Source organism: Colletes latitarsis, chromosome 12 (assembly GCF_051014445.1).
Source record: "Colletes latitarsis isolate SP2378_abdomen chromosome 12, iyColLati1, whole genome shotgun sequence".
In the NCBI taxonomy this organism is placed as follows: Eukaryota; Metazoa; Arthropoda; class Insecta; order Hymenoptera; family Colletidae; genus Colletes; species Colletes latitarsis.
Genome location: NC_135145.1, coordinates 19,956,091 through 19,974,403, shown reverse-complemented (window position 1 = coordinate 19,974,403; position 18,313 = coordinate 19,956,091). Strand labels below are relative to the sequence as shown.

Here is an 18,313-nt window from a genome sequence, read left to right as displayed (position 1 = left end):
TAGATCCGCAGTAACGAATGCAGTGTGCTATCAGACGAGTGGTGTGCAAGATGTTAATAAATCTGTGATGTGATGGGAAAAACAGGACGTGAATGGTTGTTTTCCCGATTTTCAAAAAATGATGCCAGTTGAAACGTATTTCGATTATCTTCGGACAAGTACGATACTTTACGGTATGTTGGTCACTCGACATTCTTACATTTTATAGGTTATGCCCGTTTAGTGTTTGCATAATTTTATTTAATTTAAAAAAATAATCTTACCGTTTATTGATCGTATTAGCCTTGAATCATGATTTTTACCTGTAAATTAATATTTAATAGTATTATTTAATTACATAATAAAATGTCTGACATTTTCGTTTATATAAATTCAATTATTTTATTTAATTTAACAGAATGTAGGACATTTTGTGTAGTCTGTAGATTATAATTACTGGACTAGTATCGTTACTAATTTTCGAAAATTAATGGCTATATTTAGAGACAGTGCATTAATAAACAAAAGAAAGTTTAAGACCAACAGCATAATAAAATATTCTTATATAACTGTTTGTTATAATTTAATTAAACATTGTTGCGAATGTGAAATAAATACTAAGTATATAGTACAATCTCAGAAGTCGTTAGATCATCATTAAAACATTAATAATTACAAACTACAACATTGTTAGGTATGTAACATTTTCTTTAATATTTTTTAACGAGACGTGCGATCGATGAATAACAATTTGATACATGTTATTCGGAATTGTACGTGGAAACTAATTAAATCGTTCGAATTCGTACAAATATCTGACCAGTCTGTAAACTCGGAATTTCCAGGTAGTTTGTGCAGACACGATAAATGAGTATGCCGCGCGCGTTTTCTGAGAGAAACCGCGCAAATACTTTGCGTTTATAAAGTCATGCGTGCCGTGTCTCGTGCGGACTTTAAATTATTCTCGCCAAAGAGATCACGAAAGTCTGTTAGCGAACGCCGATTTTCGAACGAGAGAATCGAAGGGAACATGGTCCGCAATGATCTATAAATTTATATAGTTCTCAGAGAAAATGTTGTCACATAGCGTCGACATTGCTCGACTAATATTTTAATTCGAAACGGCGAAATTTCACCGCGGTTTGTTGCATCTGGAATTTGAAAAAGCGACAAACTTTGAGTAACAGCTAGCAACTCGAATATAGAAAACCTTGTGCGATGCGAATTGTGAGATTACGTTTGTTTAAAGTGTTTGTTTATTAATATAATTATGATATTAACTTCTCAGTGTAGGGCACGTGCTCGTGAAAGGAGAAAGAGACGAAGATTGCCGAACGTAGACGGAAAAAGACGAGCGTATCCCGAAGGGTCGATCGGCCCATTCGCGCGTAAGCGCAGCTTTGTTAGTCGGCGAGCGCCGTTCTGTCAGTATCGTTTTGTGTGTTCGTTTTTTATTTATTCTTTTTGTTCCATAAATTCAAGGTTTCGAATCGTTACGTTTCGCGTAATTTTAGATCGTGATTGGTTCGCGTAAGAAACAATATCGTTTGATGGGAAAGAAAGCTATAAATATTGAGTAATTGTTACATTTTTTACTTATCGTCAGTTTTTCGTTAATTGATTTATAGATCGGACCGGTGCGAGTTTATAACCATTATGTAAATTAAAGATTGCATTAATTTTCGCGTGTTTCTTTCTATGCAGTTTTCTTTTATGTTAAATGAAAAATGAGCAAGAAAATCGAATAAGGACAGTACAGATATAGTTAACAAAAATGGAATAAGATCCCAAAAAATTCAGTTCTACGTCAGTCCTTGTTATCCTTCCAAGGTCTTAACTTTTTCGAACAGTATTTGATGGCACCTATCAGTTAATACATAGACCTAAACGATATTCCAATCAATTAATTTCATCCCTGCGCTTCTCTGCATTCAATCCACGAGTGCACTGTACGTCAAGAATTTCGTCGAGCCATTCTCCTTGCACCTGATTTAAGGTACGCCCGTCCGAATTTGGCGCTAGTGTTCAAAGACCACGGTCTCATTAATTCATTAATAATTTTAAATGTTAATTCTATAAAATTTGTAATAATTTATTCTTCGATAATTCAAACATCTTTGTTAATATTGATGATAATAACATCTATTAAAATATTTATTATTTAAATTAATTTACTTCATCAGATTAATACCTGCCGCTTCAGGTAATCTTTTGTTTTGATCTCTGATCTTATGCCGTGGTTATCTCGAATCGATTTAAATAAAATAATTTCTGCTCGATTGAAGTATCGTGCACGATGCAAGAAGAAGCAAAATTATGAATTATATTTTTACGTAACTAGAAATTTTTTCTTAAGTAGATACGTATATTTTTAGATACTTATTTACGAAGCATTTAAGAATTTACACATTGTTTGCATTTACCAATCATCTTAGTCTAAAGTGTTTGCTCTAATAAATTACGTTAGTTAATCATACCTTAATATTTACCAAGAAACTTTCAGCGATTAAATTTATCCGTTGATATCTCGTTTTTTTACCACAAAAATTCTTTCTGCTCGTAACAGTGGTTCGTTTGTTTTGTTATTTGCCATTTCTAAGCTACCTGCAGCTTAACAGAGAAATGGTACGGAGAACTCACGATGAACTGTTTACATTTAGAGTACCAGATTAAACGACGTTTACCGTACGCTTACGGTGGAGTACATGTTGTTGATTCACAACAGTGTGTGTAGTAATACATAATGTTTTATTCTTCGCCATTTTTGGTCAAACTACTAGGAATTAAAACTTTCAACTTTATCTTGTCTTAAAATTTATTGCCGTTCTAAGCGGTAAAATTAATACTTTTGACTCATTCGCTCGTGTACGTGACGGGGCACATTGCGTTGCTTTGCATCTAAAAATAAAAAAAGGAAAAATCGTTTATTCAAAAATATTTACATAAAATATGTATCTAAGTGGGTCAAGAGAAATTTCTGTATCATTTGTATGATAAGTGTCGATGAATTTTGATTGTACAAGGAACTATAGTTTATCGATAATTCTTGTTAAAAGAGAGGATAGTGGCACGTGTCGCCGCGAGAAGGAATAGATTTTTTTTTTTTAACGTGTTCATTTGTTTTCATAGGCGAAACGTTGCATGGAAAAGGCAAAAGGTTTGACGTTGGAATAAAACATTACTTCGGCGCATGAGAAATGTATGCCAAAACGTCTGCGTTGAAGGAAGCGATTGGCTGTTAAAACTTTCAAGGTCATCGTTCCCAATCCCAAAGAATTCCTTTGAGAGAATTTTAATGTCGAGCATAGTATGAAAGCCATCTAGAAGATACGAATTTGCAAGGACACGATCACTCAAAATAAGACCTTTTGAATGTTTTAGGAAGAAAAAATGGATGCGTGTTACCACGACAGTTAATATTATTCGATGTCCGTTGTAGTCGGTCGTACTTTCTACCTATTTCACGACGTAAAAATGATTTCCTCGTGGCTTTCACACTCTTTTTAGTTAGCAGACTGCAAGACGAACAAACAATAGCAGACGAATTAAGATCGTAGAAGTAAAAGCGTCATGGGGGAGTGTGAATTTCTGTTAAGACAGTTCGAATTTTGATTTCATATGCAGGATGTACGGCCACCCCTAGGAAAAATTGTAATGAGAGATTCTAGAGGCTAAAATAAGACGAAAATCAAGAATACCAATTTGTTGATGGAGGCTTCGTTAAAAAGTTATTAACGTTTAAAGTTCCGTGTATAATGAATTTTTTTCTAGAAAGTGGGTAGGATTTCGGGGGTATGTCTATTCACCAAAAATTATTGTAATTGACCCCCGCAAGCAAAAATAATTTTTCCAGAACGATTTGAAATTTTTGAATTTTGTCGAAAAATTTAGGCAGCTTCTCGAATTTTTTTCTAAAAACTGGGTAGGATTTCGGGGGTAGGTCTATTCACCAAAAATTATTATAATTAACCCCTGCAACCGAAAATAATTTTTCCGGAACGATTTGAAATTTTTTAATTTCGTCGAAAAATTTTATACCTTCTCGAATTTTTTTTTAGAAAGTGAGTAGGATTTCGGGGGTGTGTTTATTCACCAAAAATTATTGTAATTGACCCCCGCAACTGAAAATAATTTTTCCGGAACGATTTGAAATTTTTTAATTCTGTCAAAAAATTTCATACCTTCTCGAATTTTTTTCTAGAAAGTGGGTAGGATTTCGGGGGTGTGTTTATTCACCAAAAATTATTGTAATTGACCCCCCTAGCTGAAAATAATTTTTTTAGGACGATTTGAAATTTTTTTTTTCGCCAAAAAATTTAGGCACCTACCTCCTGTCGATTTTATTTCAAAACTAGTTTTTCATTATTAATAAATTTGTTTGACGCTGTACGGAAATTTTGTTTAATACTTTTTTGTAGGTGCCCACGAGCTCTAGTTCAGAAAAAAATTTCAATGAAATCTATTCACTATGCTAGGAGTTATGGTCCTCGGAAAATTGGACCATTTTTTAGGGGTTTTCTTACTTTGCGGGATTAAGGAACAACTTTTCGGAATTTCTTAGAATTTCTACATATTCTTCATTACAATACGCGTTATTTGCTTTTTTAAACATTAAAATCCCCCAATCCGTTCAGAAGTTATGACATTTTAAAGATTCGCATTTTTTCGAGCAACATTTCTGGGGCCATAAATTACATTTTCGATTAGGAATTTTTTTCTCGAAAACGCGCAGGAATTCGGGGATATGTGTATTCATAAAAAATGATTATAATTGACCCCTTCAACTAAAAATAATTTTTCGCAGATGATTCGAAATTCTTTTTTTCACCCAAAAATTTCAACACATACTCGAATTTTTTTCTCAAAAATGAGTAGTATTTCGGGGGTATATCTATTCACCAAAAATGATTGTAATTAACCCCCTTAGCTAAAAATAATTTTTTTGGAACGATTTGAAACTTTTTAATTTCGCCGAAAAATTTCAGCACTACCCCCTGTCGATTTTTCTTAAAAATTCGTTTTCGATTTTTAATAAATTTGTTTGTCGCTCTACGGAAATTTTGTTTAATACTTTTTTGTAGGTATACATGAGCTCTACTTCAGAAAAAAATTTCAGTGAAATATATTCACTATTGTAGGAGTTATGGTCGTTTGAAAATTGGACCATTTTTATGGGGTTTTTCTCATTTTTTGGGGTCAAGGATCAACTTCTCGAATATTTTTGGATTTTCTACATATTCTTCACTAAAATACGCGTTATTTGCTTTTTTAAACATTAAAATCGTCCAATCCGTTCAGGAGTTATGATGTTTTAAAGATTCACATGAAATTTTGGGGGACCATTTCTGGCCTCACGTTAGATTTTCAGTAAGGAATTTTTTTCTCGAATGTGCGTAGGAATTCGAGGGTATGTATAATGACCAAAAATGATCGTAATCGATCCCTGCAATCGAAAACAATTTTTTTAGAACAATTTGAAAAATTTTTTGTCGAAAAATTTCAGCACATACCCGAATTTTTTTCTCGAAAGTGGATAGGATTTCGTGGGTATGTCTAATGACCAAAAATGATCGTAATCGACTCCTGCAACCGATAATAATTTTTTCAAAATGATTTGAAATTTTTTATTTTAATTTTTTAATAACTTTATAACAAAGCCTGGGTCGAGAAACTGATATTCTTGATTTTCGTCATATTTTGGCTTCTAGAATCTCCCATTAAAATTTTTCCCAAGGGTGGCCGAACATTCTGAATGTTATAAGATCGGAACGAGACATGGTGCGTCGGTTATTCTTAGTGCACTCTGATCTGGGAAGTCGAGAAGTATATGTAAAGAAAATATACAACGTACTCATGCTTTATTTTCGATCTTGACCAGGTTTCAAGTTTAAGTGTCTAATGAATCGATGTTCGATCGTTAGCCGGCTGACGTCGCAGAACAGACATTACAATCAGTTAAAAATGACAAATTTACGAGTCGGACTTTGACGACATACGTAATGTTATTAATATCGATCAATATTCAGATTCAGAATTTACATTTAAATGTAGAATTAAAAATTGTTAACCGATCTCGATGCATTTGTCCATAAGATTTATTATTGAAAGCAGATCCACGGATTCTGCGATATTTCCGGTAACGATTGACGTGAATCCATTTGAATGACAATACGCCATCAAAATAACGGAATAGGCTCTTTCAGTTGCGGTTCCATTGAAAGTAAGAAAAGGTCAATGGTTAATCGAGTATAGAAATTAGAGATACGATTTTATGTGTACATGTATAATTAAGTTTCGTCATATTTCTATGCGTGTATTTATGTTGTATTTATATTGTGTCCCTTGATGATGCACGTGCATTTAAAATAACATGGTAAACAAAATTACAAATGGTTAGCAGATTAAAATAACAGTGCGCCTCGAGATGCGTTCAAACTTTAGACACGTGTTTATTTAAGGGGTAAGGCCACTGTAAAAACCTGAAATAAAGCGTTTTTGTTTTTTAGATGGATGGAAAAGTAAGAGGATTATAATATTCAAGAATGAAAAATATATTTATTCAAAAATAGTGCAAAATGATGACGCTGGTGCCATTTTGGCGCTCAGCGACACGCAGTGCAACTGACGCAAATTTGTATCTGGAAAAAGGACAAAAAATTTACAGCTACACTAGTATAGCTAGAGAATTACGCGGGGGATTTTTGAAACATTAATTTCTGTGTGATTGGCGAGCATTTGCGCCTCAAATTCAAAACACGCCTCGCGAGGATGGCTCCAGCACTGTTTTTGAATAAATATATTTTTTTTGACACTTAACGACATGGTTAATGACATTCTTGAATATTATTATCCATCCAAACAAAAAAAACGTTTTATTTCAGGTTTTTACAGTGGTCTTATCCCTCAAGGGAAGGAACACTACCCTTGTAGTCGTGAGTAGACGTGCGTTTTAACAAAAATCTGAAATAAAGTGTTTTTGTTTTTTAAATGGATGGAAAAGTAAGAGGATTATAATATTCAAGAATGAAAAATATATTTATTCAAAAATAGTGCAAAATGATGACGCTGGTGCCATTTTGGCGCTCAGCGACACGCAGTGCAACTGACGCAAATTTGTATCTGGAAAAAGGACAAAAAATTTACAGCTACACTAGTATAGCTAGAGAATTACGTGGGGGATTTTTGAAACATTAATTTCTGTGTGATTGGCGAGCATTTGCGCCTCAAATTCAAAACACACCTCGCGAGGATGGCTCCAGCACTGTTTTTGAATAAATTTATTTTTTTTGACACTTAACGACATGGTTAATGACATTATTGAATATTATTATCCATCCAAACAAAAAAAACGTTTTATTTCAGGTTTTTACAGTGGTCTTATCCCTCAAAGGAAGGAACACTACCCTTGTAGTCGTGAGTAGACGTGCGTTTTAACTAAAACCTGATATAAAGCGTTTTTGTTTTTTAGATGGATGGAAAAGTAAGAGGATTATAATATTCAAGAATGAAAAATATATTTATTCAAAAATAGTGCAAAATGATGACGCTGGTGCCATTTTGGCGCTCAGCGACACGCAGTGCAACTGACGCAAATTTGTATCTGGAAAAAGGACAAAAAATTTACAGCTACACTAGTATAGCTAGAGAATTATGCGGGGGATTTTTGAAACATTAATTTCTGTATGATTGGCGAGCATTTGCGCCTCAAATTCAAAACACGCCTCGCGAGGATGGCTCCAGCACTATTTTTGAATAAATATATTTTTTTTGCCACTTAACGACATGGTTAATGATATTCTTGAATATTATTATCCATCCAAACAAAAAAAACGTTTTATTTCAGGTTTTTACAGTGGTCTTATCCCTCAAAGGAAGGAACACTACCCTTGTAGTCGTGAGTAGACGTGCGTTTTAACAAAAACCTGAAATAAAGCGTTTTTGTTTTTTAGATGGATGGAAAAGTAAGAGGATTATAATATTCAAGAATGAAAAATATATTTATTCAAAAATAGTGCAAAATGATGACGCTGAAGCCATTTTGGCGCTCAGCGACACGCAGTGCAACTGACGCAAATTTGTATCTGGAAAAAGGACAAAAAATTTACAGCTACACTAGTATAGCTAGAGAATTCCGTGGGGGATTTTTGAAACATTAATTTTTGTGTGATTGGCGAGCATTTGCGCCTCAAATTCAAAACACGCCTCGCGAGGATGGCTCCAGTACTGTTTTTGAATAAATATATTTTTTTTGCCACTTAACGACATGTTTAATGACATTCTTGAATATTATTATCCATCCAAACAAAAGAAACGTTTTATTTCAGGTTTTTACAGTGGTCTTATCCCTCAAGGAAAGGAACACTACCCTTGTAGTCGTGAGTAGACGTGCGTTTTAACAAAAACCTGAAATAAAGCGTTTTTGTTTTTTAGATGGATGGAAAAGTAAGAGGATTATAATATTCAAGAATAAAAAATATATTTATTCAAAAATAGTGCAAAATGATGACGCTGGTGCCATTTTGGCGCTCAGCGACACGCAGTGCAACTGACGCAAATTTGTATCTGGAAAAAGGACAAAAAATTTACAGCTACACTAGTATAGCTAGAGAATTACGCGGGGGATTTTTGAAACATTAATTTCTGTATGATTGGCGAGCATTTGCGCCTCAAATTCAAAACACGTCTCGCGAGGATGGCTCCAGCACTGTTTTTGAATAAATTTATTTTTTTTAACGCTTAACGACATGGTTAATGACATTCTTGAATATTATTATCCATCCAAACAAAAAAAACGTTTTATTTCAGGTTTTTACAGTGGTCTTATCCCTCAAGGGAAGGAACACTACCCTTGTAGTCGTGAGTAGACGTGCGTTTTAACAAAAACCTGAAATAAAGCGTTTTTGTTTTTTAAATGGATGGAAAAGTAAGAGGATTATAATATTCAAGAATGAAAAATATATTTATTCAAAAATAGTGCAAAATGATGACGCTGGAGCCATTCTGGCGGTCTGCGACACGCAGTGCAACTGACGCAAATTTGTATCTGGAAAAAGGACAAAAAATTTACAGCTACACTAGTATAGCTAGAGAATTACGCGGGGGATTTTTGAAACATTAATTTCTGTATGATTGGCGAGCATTTGCGCCTCAAATTCAAAACACGCCTCGCGAGAATGGCTTCAGCGTCGTAATTTTGCACTGTTTTTGAATAAATATATTTTTTTTGACACTTAACGACATGGTTAATGACATTATTGAATATTATTATCCATCCAAACAAAAAAAACGTTTTATTTCAGGTTTTTACAGTGGTCTTATCCCTCAAAGGAAGGAACACTACCCTTGTAGTCGTGAGTAGACGTGCGTTTTAACAAAAACCTGAAATAAAGCGTTTTTGTTTTTTAAATGGATGGAAAAGTAAGAGTATTATAATATTCGAGAATAAAAAATATATTTATTCAAAAATAGTGCAAAATGATGACGCTGGAGCCATTTTGGCGCTCAGCGACACGCAGTGCAACTGACGCAAATTTGTATCTGGAAAAAGGACAAAAAATTTACAGCTACACTAGTATAGCTAGAGAATTACGCGGGGGATTTTTGAAACATTAATTTCTGTGTGATTGGCGAGCATTTGCGCCTCAAATTCAAAACACACCTCGCGAGGATGGCTCCAGCACTGTTTTTGAATAAATTTATTTTTTTTAACGCTTAACGACATGGTTAATGACATTCTTGAATATTATTATCCATCCAAACAAAAAAAACGTTTTATTTCAGGTTTTTACAGTGGTCTTATCCCTCAAGGGAAGGAACACTACCCTTGTATTCGTGTTACGTCCTACAAGGGGCCTATGCGTCGTGAGTAGACGTGCGTTTTAACACGTTAAACGAGATAATTTTCTTTTACTTTCACGCTGCCCAAAACGGAAAGTTTAGTGTCGGTTCCTGGGGGCCAACATAGCGTTTAACGTATTAATACACGCACCGGATAGGAGACTCTAATAGATACGTTGTCAAGAGCTGTTGGAAAGTTACCGACCTTGACAGACATTTCGTTTCTTCTAAGATATATTCACCGTTCAATTAGCTTATTTTTTACACGACCGTAGTAATAAAAAACACAAGTGGAAAAATAATCGCTTGGTTGTTCCATGGTCGTCCTTAAACGTTATTCCTCTCAGCTTGTACGAACGATCCGATCTGTTTTTGTCGATGTTCTTCGTGGCGGCGGAACTTTGATTTTGTCACATACTAGCATCGTCGTGTTGCGTAACTGAAAGCATTATGGCTATATGGAGCATTATTGACACACGGTAGAATCGTCGTGCCGCAATAACCGGTCCCGTCGTTCGCTTTCCCCAAACCCACGGTGTTTCTTATTCTTCGTCCTCTCTTGTCACGGTTCACCCTCTTCTCTCGTTTCGAAAAGTAAGAGGAGCCCAAGTTTTCCCTACCGATTTCACCGAATATCTTCGGCGAACTGAAAGCACTTTCTTCAACTTGAACGTGCACTCTCGTTTTCTTCGCGACTGCCTTCAACTGGTTACGAACTTTTCGTGTAAGCTGTGAAAGTGTTTGTTTCTTGCAATAGAATACTACTCTAGATTAACATTAGTTTTACGGGCACTCGTTGCGCATATTTTTATTGTAATTCGCTCCATTAATAGTTACATTAAGATGCAATTATTCTTTTAATTAGAATATATATTCTTATCATTACATCAATTAAATCCAATATAAATTGCTAACAAAAAATATTTATGAGTTCTGTAACGTTAGGTTTAGAATCTTAATGCGTCAAATTGACGTATTTCGTAAACCTAGAGTTAAAACAGAACTATAGTACATGGAGAGGTATGGTGCATAAGTATAAAAAAGAGTCAGTAACGAGATATCGTGTTGGTAATAATATTTTATTGTTTATCAATTGTTTGTTCCAGGTTGTAAATAGTTCTTAAGAGCAATAAACATGTTGGCACGCCTGTTCGAGATCCATGGCCGGTTTTGCGCCGGTCATCCCTTGGAAGTGATCGTGACGACCTTTACACTCACGGCATGCATTTTAAACATGGAGACCGGAAGTGGACAACCGCGAAACGGAGGTATTCCAGTGGCCGCGCACTGCCAATCCGGAAGATGTAATTCGAATGTAAGGATACATCGAACAAGCGCAGAACGTTGAAAAAATCCACAATTTCTTTTGTTTCGTTTGCCACGCAAGTTACATTTTCATAAGGAACCATTGTTAATCTTAATCTTAATCTGAATTGTACGATCTTAAGTCGTACGAATAATGTATCCGTTACTTGTTAGGACCTAAACGCAGCTGATGTTATAGTCATGACTATAATAAGATGTCTAGCAATACTGTTCACCTATCATCAATTTCGCAATCTACAAAAGTTGGGTTCAAAATATATTTTAGGTAAGCATGTGTTTCTATATAGTATAAGCGTTTAAAGTAGTGATGGATTATGTGGTAGGTCGGGTTATACCTTCTTGAAGTATGTAAGAAAGCTTTCAGCGTGAGTGAAAGTGCTGGACGCGCCAAGACATTTAATCAACGAATTTGCATAAGTTTACTTTTCTTTGACAATCTGATTCAAATGCAACATTGTGTTAGGTACAAAAGTTGGGTTCAAAATACAGGGTGTTCGGCCACCCCTAGGAAAAATTGTAATGGGGGATTCTAGAGGCCAAAATAAGGCGAAAATCAAGAATACCAATTTGTTGATGGAGGCTTCGTTAAAAAGTTATTAACGTTAAAAGTTATGCCCGTAATGAATTTTTTTCTCAAAACTGGTTAGGATTTCGAGGGTATGTCTATTCACCAAAAATTATTGTAATTGACCCCTGCAACGGAAAATATTTTTTCCACAACGATTTGAAATTTTTTTTTCCCGTCAAAAAATTTCACACCTTCTCGAATTTTTTCCTAAAAAATGGGTAAGATTTCGGGGGTATGTCTATTCACCAAAAATGATTGTAATTAACCCCCTTAGCTAAAAATAATTTTTTTGGAACGATTTGAAGTTTTTTTTTTCGTCGAATTTAGGCACTTAATTAGATTTTTGGTAAGGAATTTTTTTCTCGAAAGTGTGTAGGATTTCGGGGGTATGTGTAATGACCAAAAATGATTGTAATCGACCCCCGCAACCGAAAATAATTTTTCCAGAACGATTTGAACCTTTTCAATTTCGCCGAACAATTTCAGCAGCTACCCCCTGTCGATTTTCCTTAAAAATTCGTTTTCGATTTTTAATAATTTCGCTTGACGTCCTACAGAAAAGTTGTTTAATACTTTTTTGTAGGTACCTATGGGCTCTACTTCAGAAAAAAGTTTCATTGAAATATATTCACTATTATAGGAGTTATGGCTGTTTGAAAATTGGACCATTTTTATGGGGGAGAAAATATATTTTCTCATTTTAGGGGGTCATGGAACAACTTTTCGAATATTTTTAGAATTTCTACTTATTCTTCACTAAAATACGCGTCGTTTGCTTTTTTAAACATTAAAATCGACCAATCCGTTCAGAAGTTATGACATTTTAAAGATTCGCATGAAATTTCATGGAACCATTAGACTAGATTTTCGGTAAGGAATTTTTTTCTCGAAAATGGTTAGGAATTCGAGGGTATATCTATTGACGAAAAATTATTATAATTGGTCCCTGCAATCAAAAATAATTTTTTTAGGACGATTTAAAATTTTTTAATTTTCTTGAAAAATTTCACACCTTCTCGAATTTTTTTCTCCAATCTGGGTAGGATTTCCGGGATATATCTATTCATCAAAAATGATTATAATCGACCCTTGCAATCGAAAATAATTTTTTTAGAACAATTTGAAAAATTTTTTTTTTTGCCGAGAAATTTCACCTATCCGAATTTTTTTCTCGAAGAAGGGTAGGATTTCGGGGATATATGTATTCACCAAAAATGATTGTAATTGACCCCCGCAACCGAAAATAATTTTTCCAAGACGATTTGAAATTTTTTAATTCAATTGTTAATAACTTTTTAACGAAACCTCCTATTTTGACCTCTACAATCTCCTATAAAAATTTCTCCAGGGGTGGTCGAACACCCTGTATAGTATAAGCGTTTAAAGTAGTTCTAGATTATATGGTAGGTCGGATTATACCTTCTTGAAGTATCTAAGAAAGCTTTCAGCATGAGTGAAAGTGCTGGACGCGCCAAGACATTTAATCACCGAATTTGCATAAGTTTACTCTCCTCTGACAATACATCTGATTCAAATGCAACATTGTGTTAGGTACAAAAGTTGGGTTCAAAATATATTTTAGGGAAACATGTGTTTCTATATAGTATAAGCGTTTAAAGTAGTACTAGATTATGTAGTAGGTCGGGTTATACCTTCTTGAAGTATCTAAGAAAGCTTTCAGCATGAGTGAAAGTGCTAAACGCTCCAAGACATTTAATCACCAAATTTGCATAAGTTTACTCTCCTCTGACAATACATCTGATTCAAATGCAACATTGTGTTAGGTACAAAAGTTGGGTTCAAAATATATTTTAGGGAAACATGTGTTTCTATATAGTATAAGCGTTTAAAGTAGTTCTAGATTATGTGGTAGGTCGGATTATACCTTCTTGAAGTATCTAAGAAAGCTTTTAGCATGAGTGAAAGTGCTGGACGCGCCAAGACATTTAATCACCAAATTTGCATAAGTTTACTCTCTGACAATATATCTGATTCAAATGCAACATTGTGTTAGGTACAAAAGTTGGATTCAAAATATATTTTAGGGAAACATGTGTTTCTATATAGTATAAGCGTTTAAAGTAGTTCTAGATTATGTGGTAGGTCGGGTTATACCTCCTTGAAGTATCTAAGAAAGCTTTCAGCATGAGTGAAAGTGCTAAACGCTCCAAGACATTTAATCACCAAATTTGCATAAGTTTACTCTCTGACAATACATCTGGTTCAAATGCAACATTGTGTTAGGTATCGCGGGTCTATTTACCGTCTTCTCCAGCGTTGTGTTCACGTCCAGTGTAGTGAACTTTGGGCGCAGCGACATTTCCGATTTAAAGTAAGTTTCTCGCTCAAGAGGAGCACCTGTTCTATTTAATCCTCGTCTGACAAAGCGTTTCTCTTTTCAGGGACGCGTTGTTCTTCTTCCTGCTCATCATCGACCTTTCCAAGGCCGTCATACTAGCGCAGCTGGCACTGAACTCCCGTAATCAAGACGAGGTGCGTGCAAACATCGCTCGCGGCATGTCGCTGTTGGGACCAACCATCACGTTAAACACATTAGTGGAGACTCTGTTGATCGGGATTGGATCGTTATCCGGCGTTCGAAGATTAGAGATCCTCTGCAGCTTCGCCTGCCTCGGTGTCGTCGTTAATTATATCGTTTTCATGACCTTCTATCCTGCGTGTTTGTCGCTTATCCTCGAGGTAATTCCTATTGTAGCCACGCGTAGTACTACATGCCTTGCATTGTTGTTGATTTCTATTCTAGCTTTCTCGCGGAACAAACGGCATGAAACCGTCGAGCGCCGACAAGATCTTCATGCATCCGTTGAACGAGGAAGATCAAAAGCCGAATCCGGTGGTGGAGCGCGTCAAGTTGATCATGATCGCCGGGCTATTTGTGGTGCACGTTCACAGGCACAGTATTTTCGTACTATTCTTTTTTCCTTTTTTTCGCGTAATGTATGTCGGTTTTTCATTTAACGGCGAACTCTATCTTTTATACATCAGATAACATGCGCGCACGTGGAAAAAAAACGTGCACTTTTTTTTACCCGAACCGTATTGATGTTTCTACGTTTTTGTTTGTCAGTTTTCTTATTCCCAACTTCCACGGGTCAGGTTCAACTTATTACACAGTAATATAAACATAAGTTTAATTCATATTCAATGAATTCTGCGAAAAAAGATGGTATCGCGGAGGGGTTTGGACTCCTTTAACCCTTTCACTGCTAAGTTGAGAAGCAGTACACGATTCGACCGTGCCCGGTTACGAATGACAGTAATTATTGATTCTTCTGCGTCGAATTTCAGATTTCGCGAGGTTTCGGGAATTCTTTTTTTAGTGATGTGATGGTGAAGCTTGAAGGTTGAAGAATATAAACTTGGCGAGCAATCTATGTAAATCTTTATTACGTATAACACAAATCGTTAAAGGATTTTAGCAATGTATCTCTTATTTTCCATACGTTGCATTTTTGTCTTTTAAGAATATTTAAATTTAAGCACGTTTCATCTTTAAATGTGTGTTTCTGTAATAATACTGGTTCCTTATTAGCGCGTGTCTCTTTCGATATATTTTATATCAACGAACATCTTTAGTTTGGCGATTACATATATTAAAATTAATTTACATGGATTGAAAGTGAAATTGAAATTTAATGCTTAGATAAGTATTATTATAAAGTGTTGCATATGTTTTAGTCGTTGGCCGTTCAAGAACGACGAAAATGGCTACACGGTGGAAGGTAAGAGGTCACCTGCGAGCTCGCATATTGTAGCGGACACTTATAATATGACAGAGAACCAAACTGAAGTCAAGGAATATTTGAAGAACTGGCTGTCAGTGAGCGCTGACAATATCGTCATATTGATACTTCTACTCGCGCTTGCGGTTAAATTTATTTTCTTCGAAGACAAGGGCGACATTGCCAAGCAATTACGATTCAAAGAGGAAGACGAGACAGAGATGAAAATTGAAAGTGAATACGCTGCTACCGAGAACATGAACATGTCGTTACGTCAACGATTTGGAGAAACGCTTCCCGAGATGCGATCTGCCATTTTTCCTTTGTCCGGAGTAGGCGGGAGCTGGATCGAAGACAACAACGAATCTCAGACGGAGTTTACCGACAAAGAAGTGCAAACCGACGGGAGGCAATTCAGCGTGGACACGCCGGACAGCGAATGTTCGTCTCTTCGATCGAAAGTTCCTAGATCGGTAGAGGAATGTCTTGAAATATACAAATCCGAAGTAAATCTATTTCTTACGAAATCCTAGATAAACAAGAAACCGTAGAATTTTGTTCTAATGTCGTCTTCTTGTATCCACAGCTTGGAGCTACTGCGTTGACCGACGAAGAAGTTATTCAGTTGGTTATGCACAAGCATATAGCCGCTTATCAGTTGGAAAAGGCTGTCGGAGATATGGAGCGTGGCGTCGGAATTAGACGCCTCATAATTGGAGAGGCTGGAAAATTTATCGACGATTTGATCGATTTGCCGTATAAGCATTACGATTATAACAAAGTACTAGGATCGTGCTGTGAAAATGTTATAGGATATGTGCCGGTGCCGCTTGGAATCGCTGGTCCATTGTCCATCGACGGTGAGTTGTATCATGTACCGATGGCAACTACCGAAGGATGTTTAGTAGCATCTACTAATCGTGGCAGCAGAGCATTGTTGAAATGCGGCGTGACGAGTCGCGTGGTGGCCGATGGAATGACCAGAGGACCGGTCGTAAGATTCCCAAATATCGTCAGAGCCAGCGAGGCCATGGCGTGGATGCAGGACCCAGAAAACTTCGAAGAAATGCAGAATAATTTTAATTTAACCAGTAGATTCGCAAGACTGACCAAGATCCACGTACGCATCGCTGGCAGGCATTTATTTATTCGTTTCGTAGCGACGACCGGTGACGCCATGGGGATGAACATGTTGTCCAAGGGCACGGAAAAATCGTTGAACACTGTGAAAGAACATTTTCCTGATATGGAGATATTGTCGTTGAGTGGTAACTTCTGTACGGATAAGAAACCAGCGGCTGTAAATTGGATTCAGGGTAGGGGTAAAAGTGTAGTTTGCGAGGCGGTGGTACCCGCAGACATCGTTACCAATGTGCTGAAGACATCGGTCCACGCTTTGGTAGACGTGAATATAAGTAAGAATATGATTGGGTCGGCTGTAGCCGGTAGCGTGGGCGGTTTCAACGCCCACGCCGCAAATATTGTGACGGCGATTTTTATAGCCACTGGCCAAGATCCTGCACAGAACGTTGGCAGTAGTAACTGTATGACTTTGATGGAACCTTGGGGAGCGGATGGTACAGATTTATATGTGTCTTGTACGATGCCTAGTATAGAGATAGGCACAATTGGTGGTGGAACCGGTCTTCCTGCACAAGGGGCGTGTTTAGCTATGTTAGGTGTTAAAGGCGCCAACGTTGATGTGCCCGGTGAAAATGCCAGTAGATTAGCTAGAATTGTATGCGCCACGGTACTTGCCGGTGAATTGTCGCTGATGGCTGCCCTTACAGCTGGACATTTAGTAAAAAGTCATCTTAGGCACAATAGGTATGTTGGTAAGAAAATAATCTGTATTTTAAATTTAATAATATATAATTTCATTTCAGATCATCGACCATGGTAACGAATGCAATGATCGCTCCTCAAAGCAATGTCGGAAATACACTGACCGTGCCAAATGTTTTAGAGCCTATACAAAGTGTTTGTGAAGATTTTAAGGACAAATGTTAGCGTTGATCGTACATAAATTGGTTCCGGATTAACGTTTCAGTAGAATGGACTACCGCTTCGATATAATATTCCAAAGAAATATTTTTCGTTCGTGTTCATGAAAAGATATATACCAAAACGCAAGAATAAAGATAAAAGCAAGCACAATGAAGTGATTACAACGATTTTAATCGGAACAGTAAAATCGATCTTAAATTATAACCTAAATGTGATTTAAATATGCTATTCGTACGACTTGTGTTGCAAGCAAGGTATAATATTTTTAATATGTACTGGATTTGTATACATAATTTGCAAAGAACTATGCAATTCACGATGGTTGTATAAGATTAACATTGTGCAAAAATTAATTTTTTTGCATAAAAACCGTCATATTTTGACATAGTGCAATATTAATTTTTAGTTATAGTAATTTAATCAATCGGGATTCAAATAATGTAGCAGTAAAAGATGATGTAACGAAAGACTAGACATTGTGTGATGTACTGAGTACATTCAAACTAATGAATATTTTTCACAACTAAAAATAAAACGATATGATTATGGTATTGCAATGCAAATAAAAATTCTAAATTATATACCTTGTTTTTATGTTTGATGTAGGAAAAATGTAGTTTAAGGTTTAAATGCATTACGTGTAAAGTTTTATTAGTACAAACGTATCAAATTTCAACTTGAAACATTTAAGAAAAAAGAAAAAAAAAGTAATCGGTAAAGTAAATAATAATCAACTAAAAATTTTTGATTTTTCGTGTGAACAATTCTGCGAGCATTAAAAATCTTCCGTGATATGAAAGAAACAGGTACTATGTTAAAACACAGCTTAATAAAATACTTCTACAAAGTTTGT

At 35.8% G+C, this 18,313-nt stretch overlaps 1 protein-coding gene across 2 annotated transcripts; it reads left to right on the top strand.

Annotated features, from left to right (window-relative positions):
* The first annotated feature begins 33 nt into the window (after positions 1-33).
* Hmgcr (HMG coenzyme A reductase) lies at positions 34-18,310 on the top strand. 2 transcript variants are annotated; one of them, XM_076779785.1, is made up of 9 exons: positions 34-173; positions 10,923-11,131; positions 11,296-11,407; positions 13,955-14,042; positions 14,113-14,410; positions 14,475-14,623; positions 15,410-15,959; positions 16,040-17,280; positions 17,340-18,310. In XM_076779785.1, exons 2-9 carry the CDS (start codon positions 10,952-10,954, stop codon positions 17,461-17,463), a joined length of 2,742 nt encoding a protein of 913 aa, XP_076635900.1. In that variant the 5' UTR covers positions 34-173; positions 10,923-10,951; the 3' UTR covers positions 17,464-18,310. The 2 variants fall into 2 exon arrangements, with proteins under 2 accessions (XP_076635900.1, XP_076635901.1); XM_076779786.1 differs by lacking the exons at positions 34-173; positions 10,923-11,131; positions 11,296-11,407 and adding an exon at positions 13,502-13,526 and having other exon boundaries at positions 13,956-14,042.
* Positions 18,311-18,313: the final 3 nt, after the last annotated feature.

What these genes read in the sequence shown, in the direction of transcription:
- Hmgcr (XM_076779785.1), top strand. Translation starts at nt 10,952, where the DNA reads ATGTTGGCACGCCTGTTCGAGATCCATGGCCGGTTTTGCGCCGGTCAT. An exon ending in AGCGACATTTCCGATTTAAA is followed by an intron (nt 14,043 to 14,112) that starts GTAAGTTTCTCG and finishes TTCTCTTTTCAG; the next exon opens with GGACGCGTTGTTCTTCTTCC. An exon ending in TTTGTGGTGCACGTTCACAG is followed by an intron (nt 14,624 to 15,409) that starts GCACAGTATTTT and finishes CATATGTTTTAG; the next exon opens with TCGTTGGCCGTTCAAGAACG.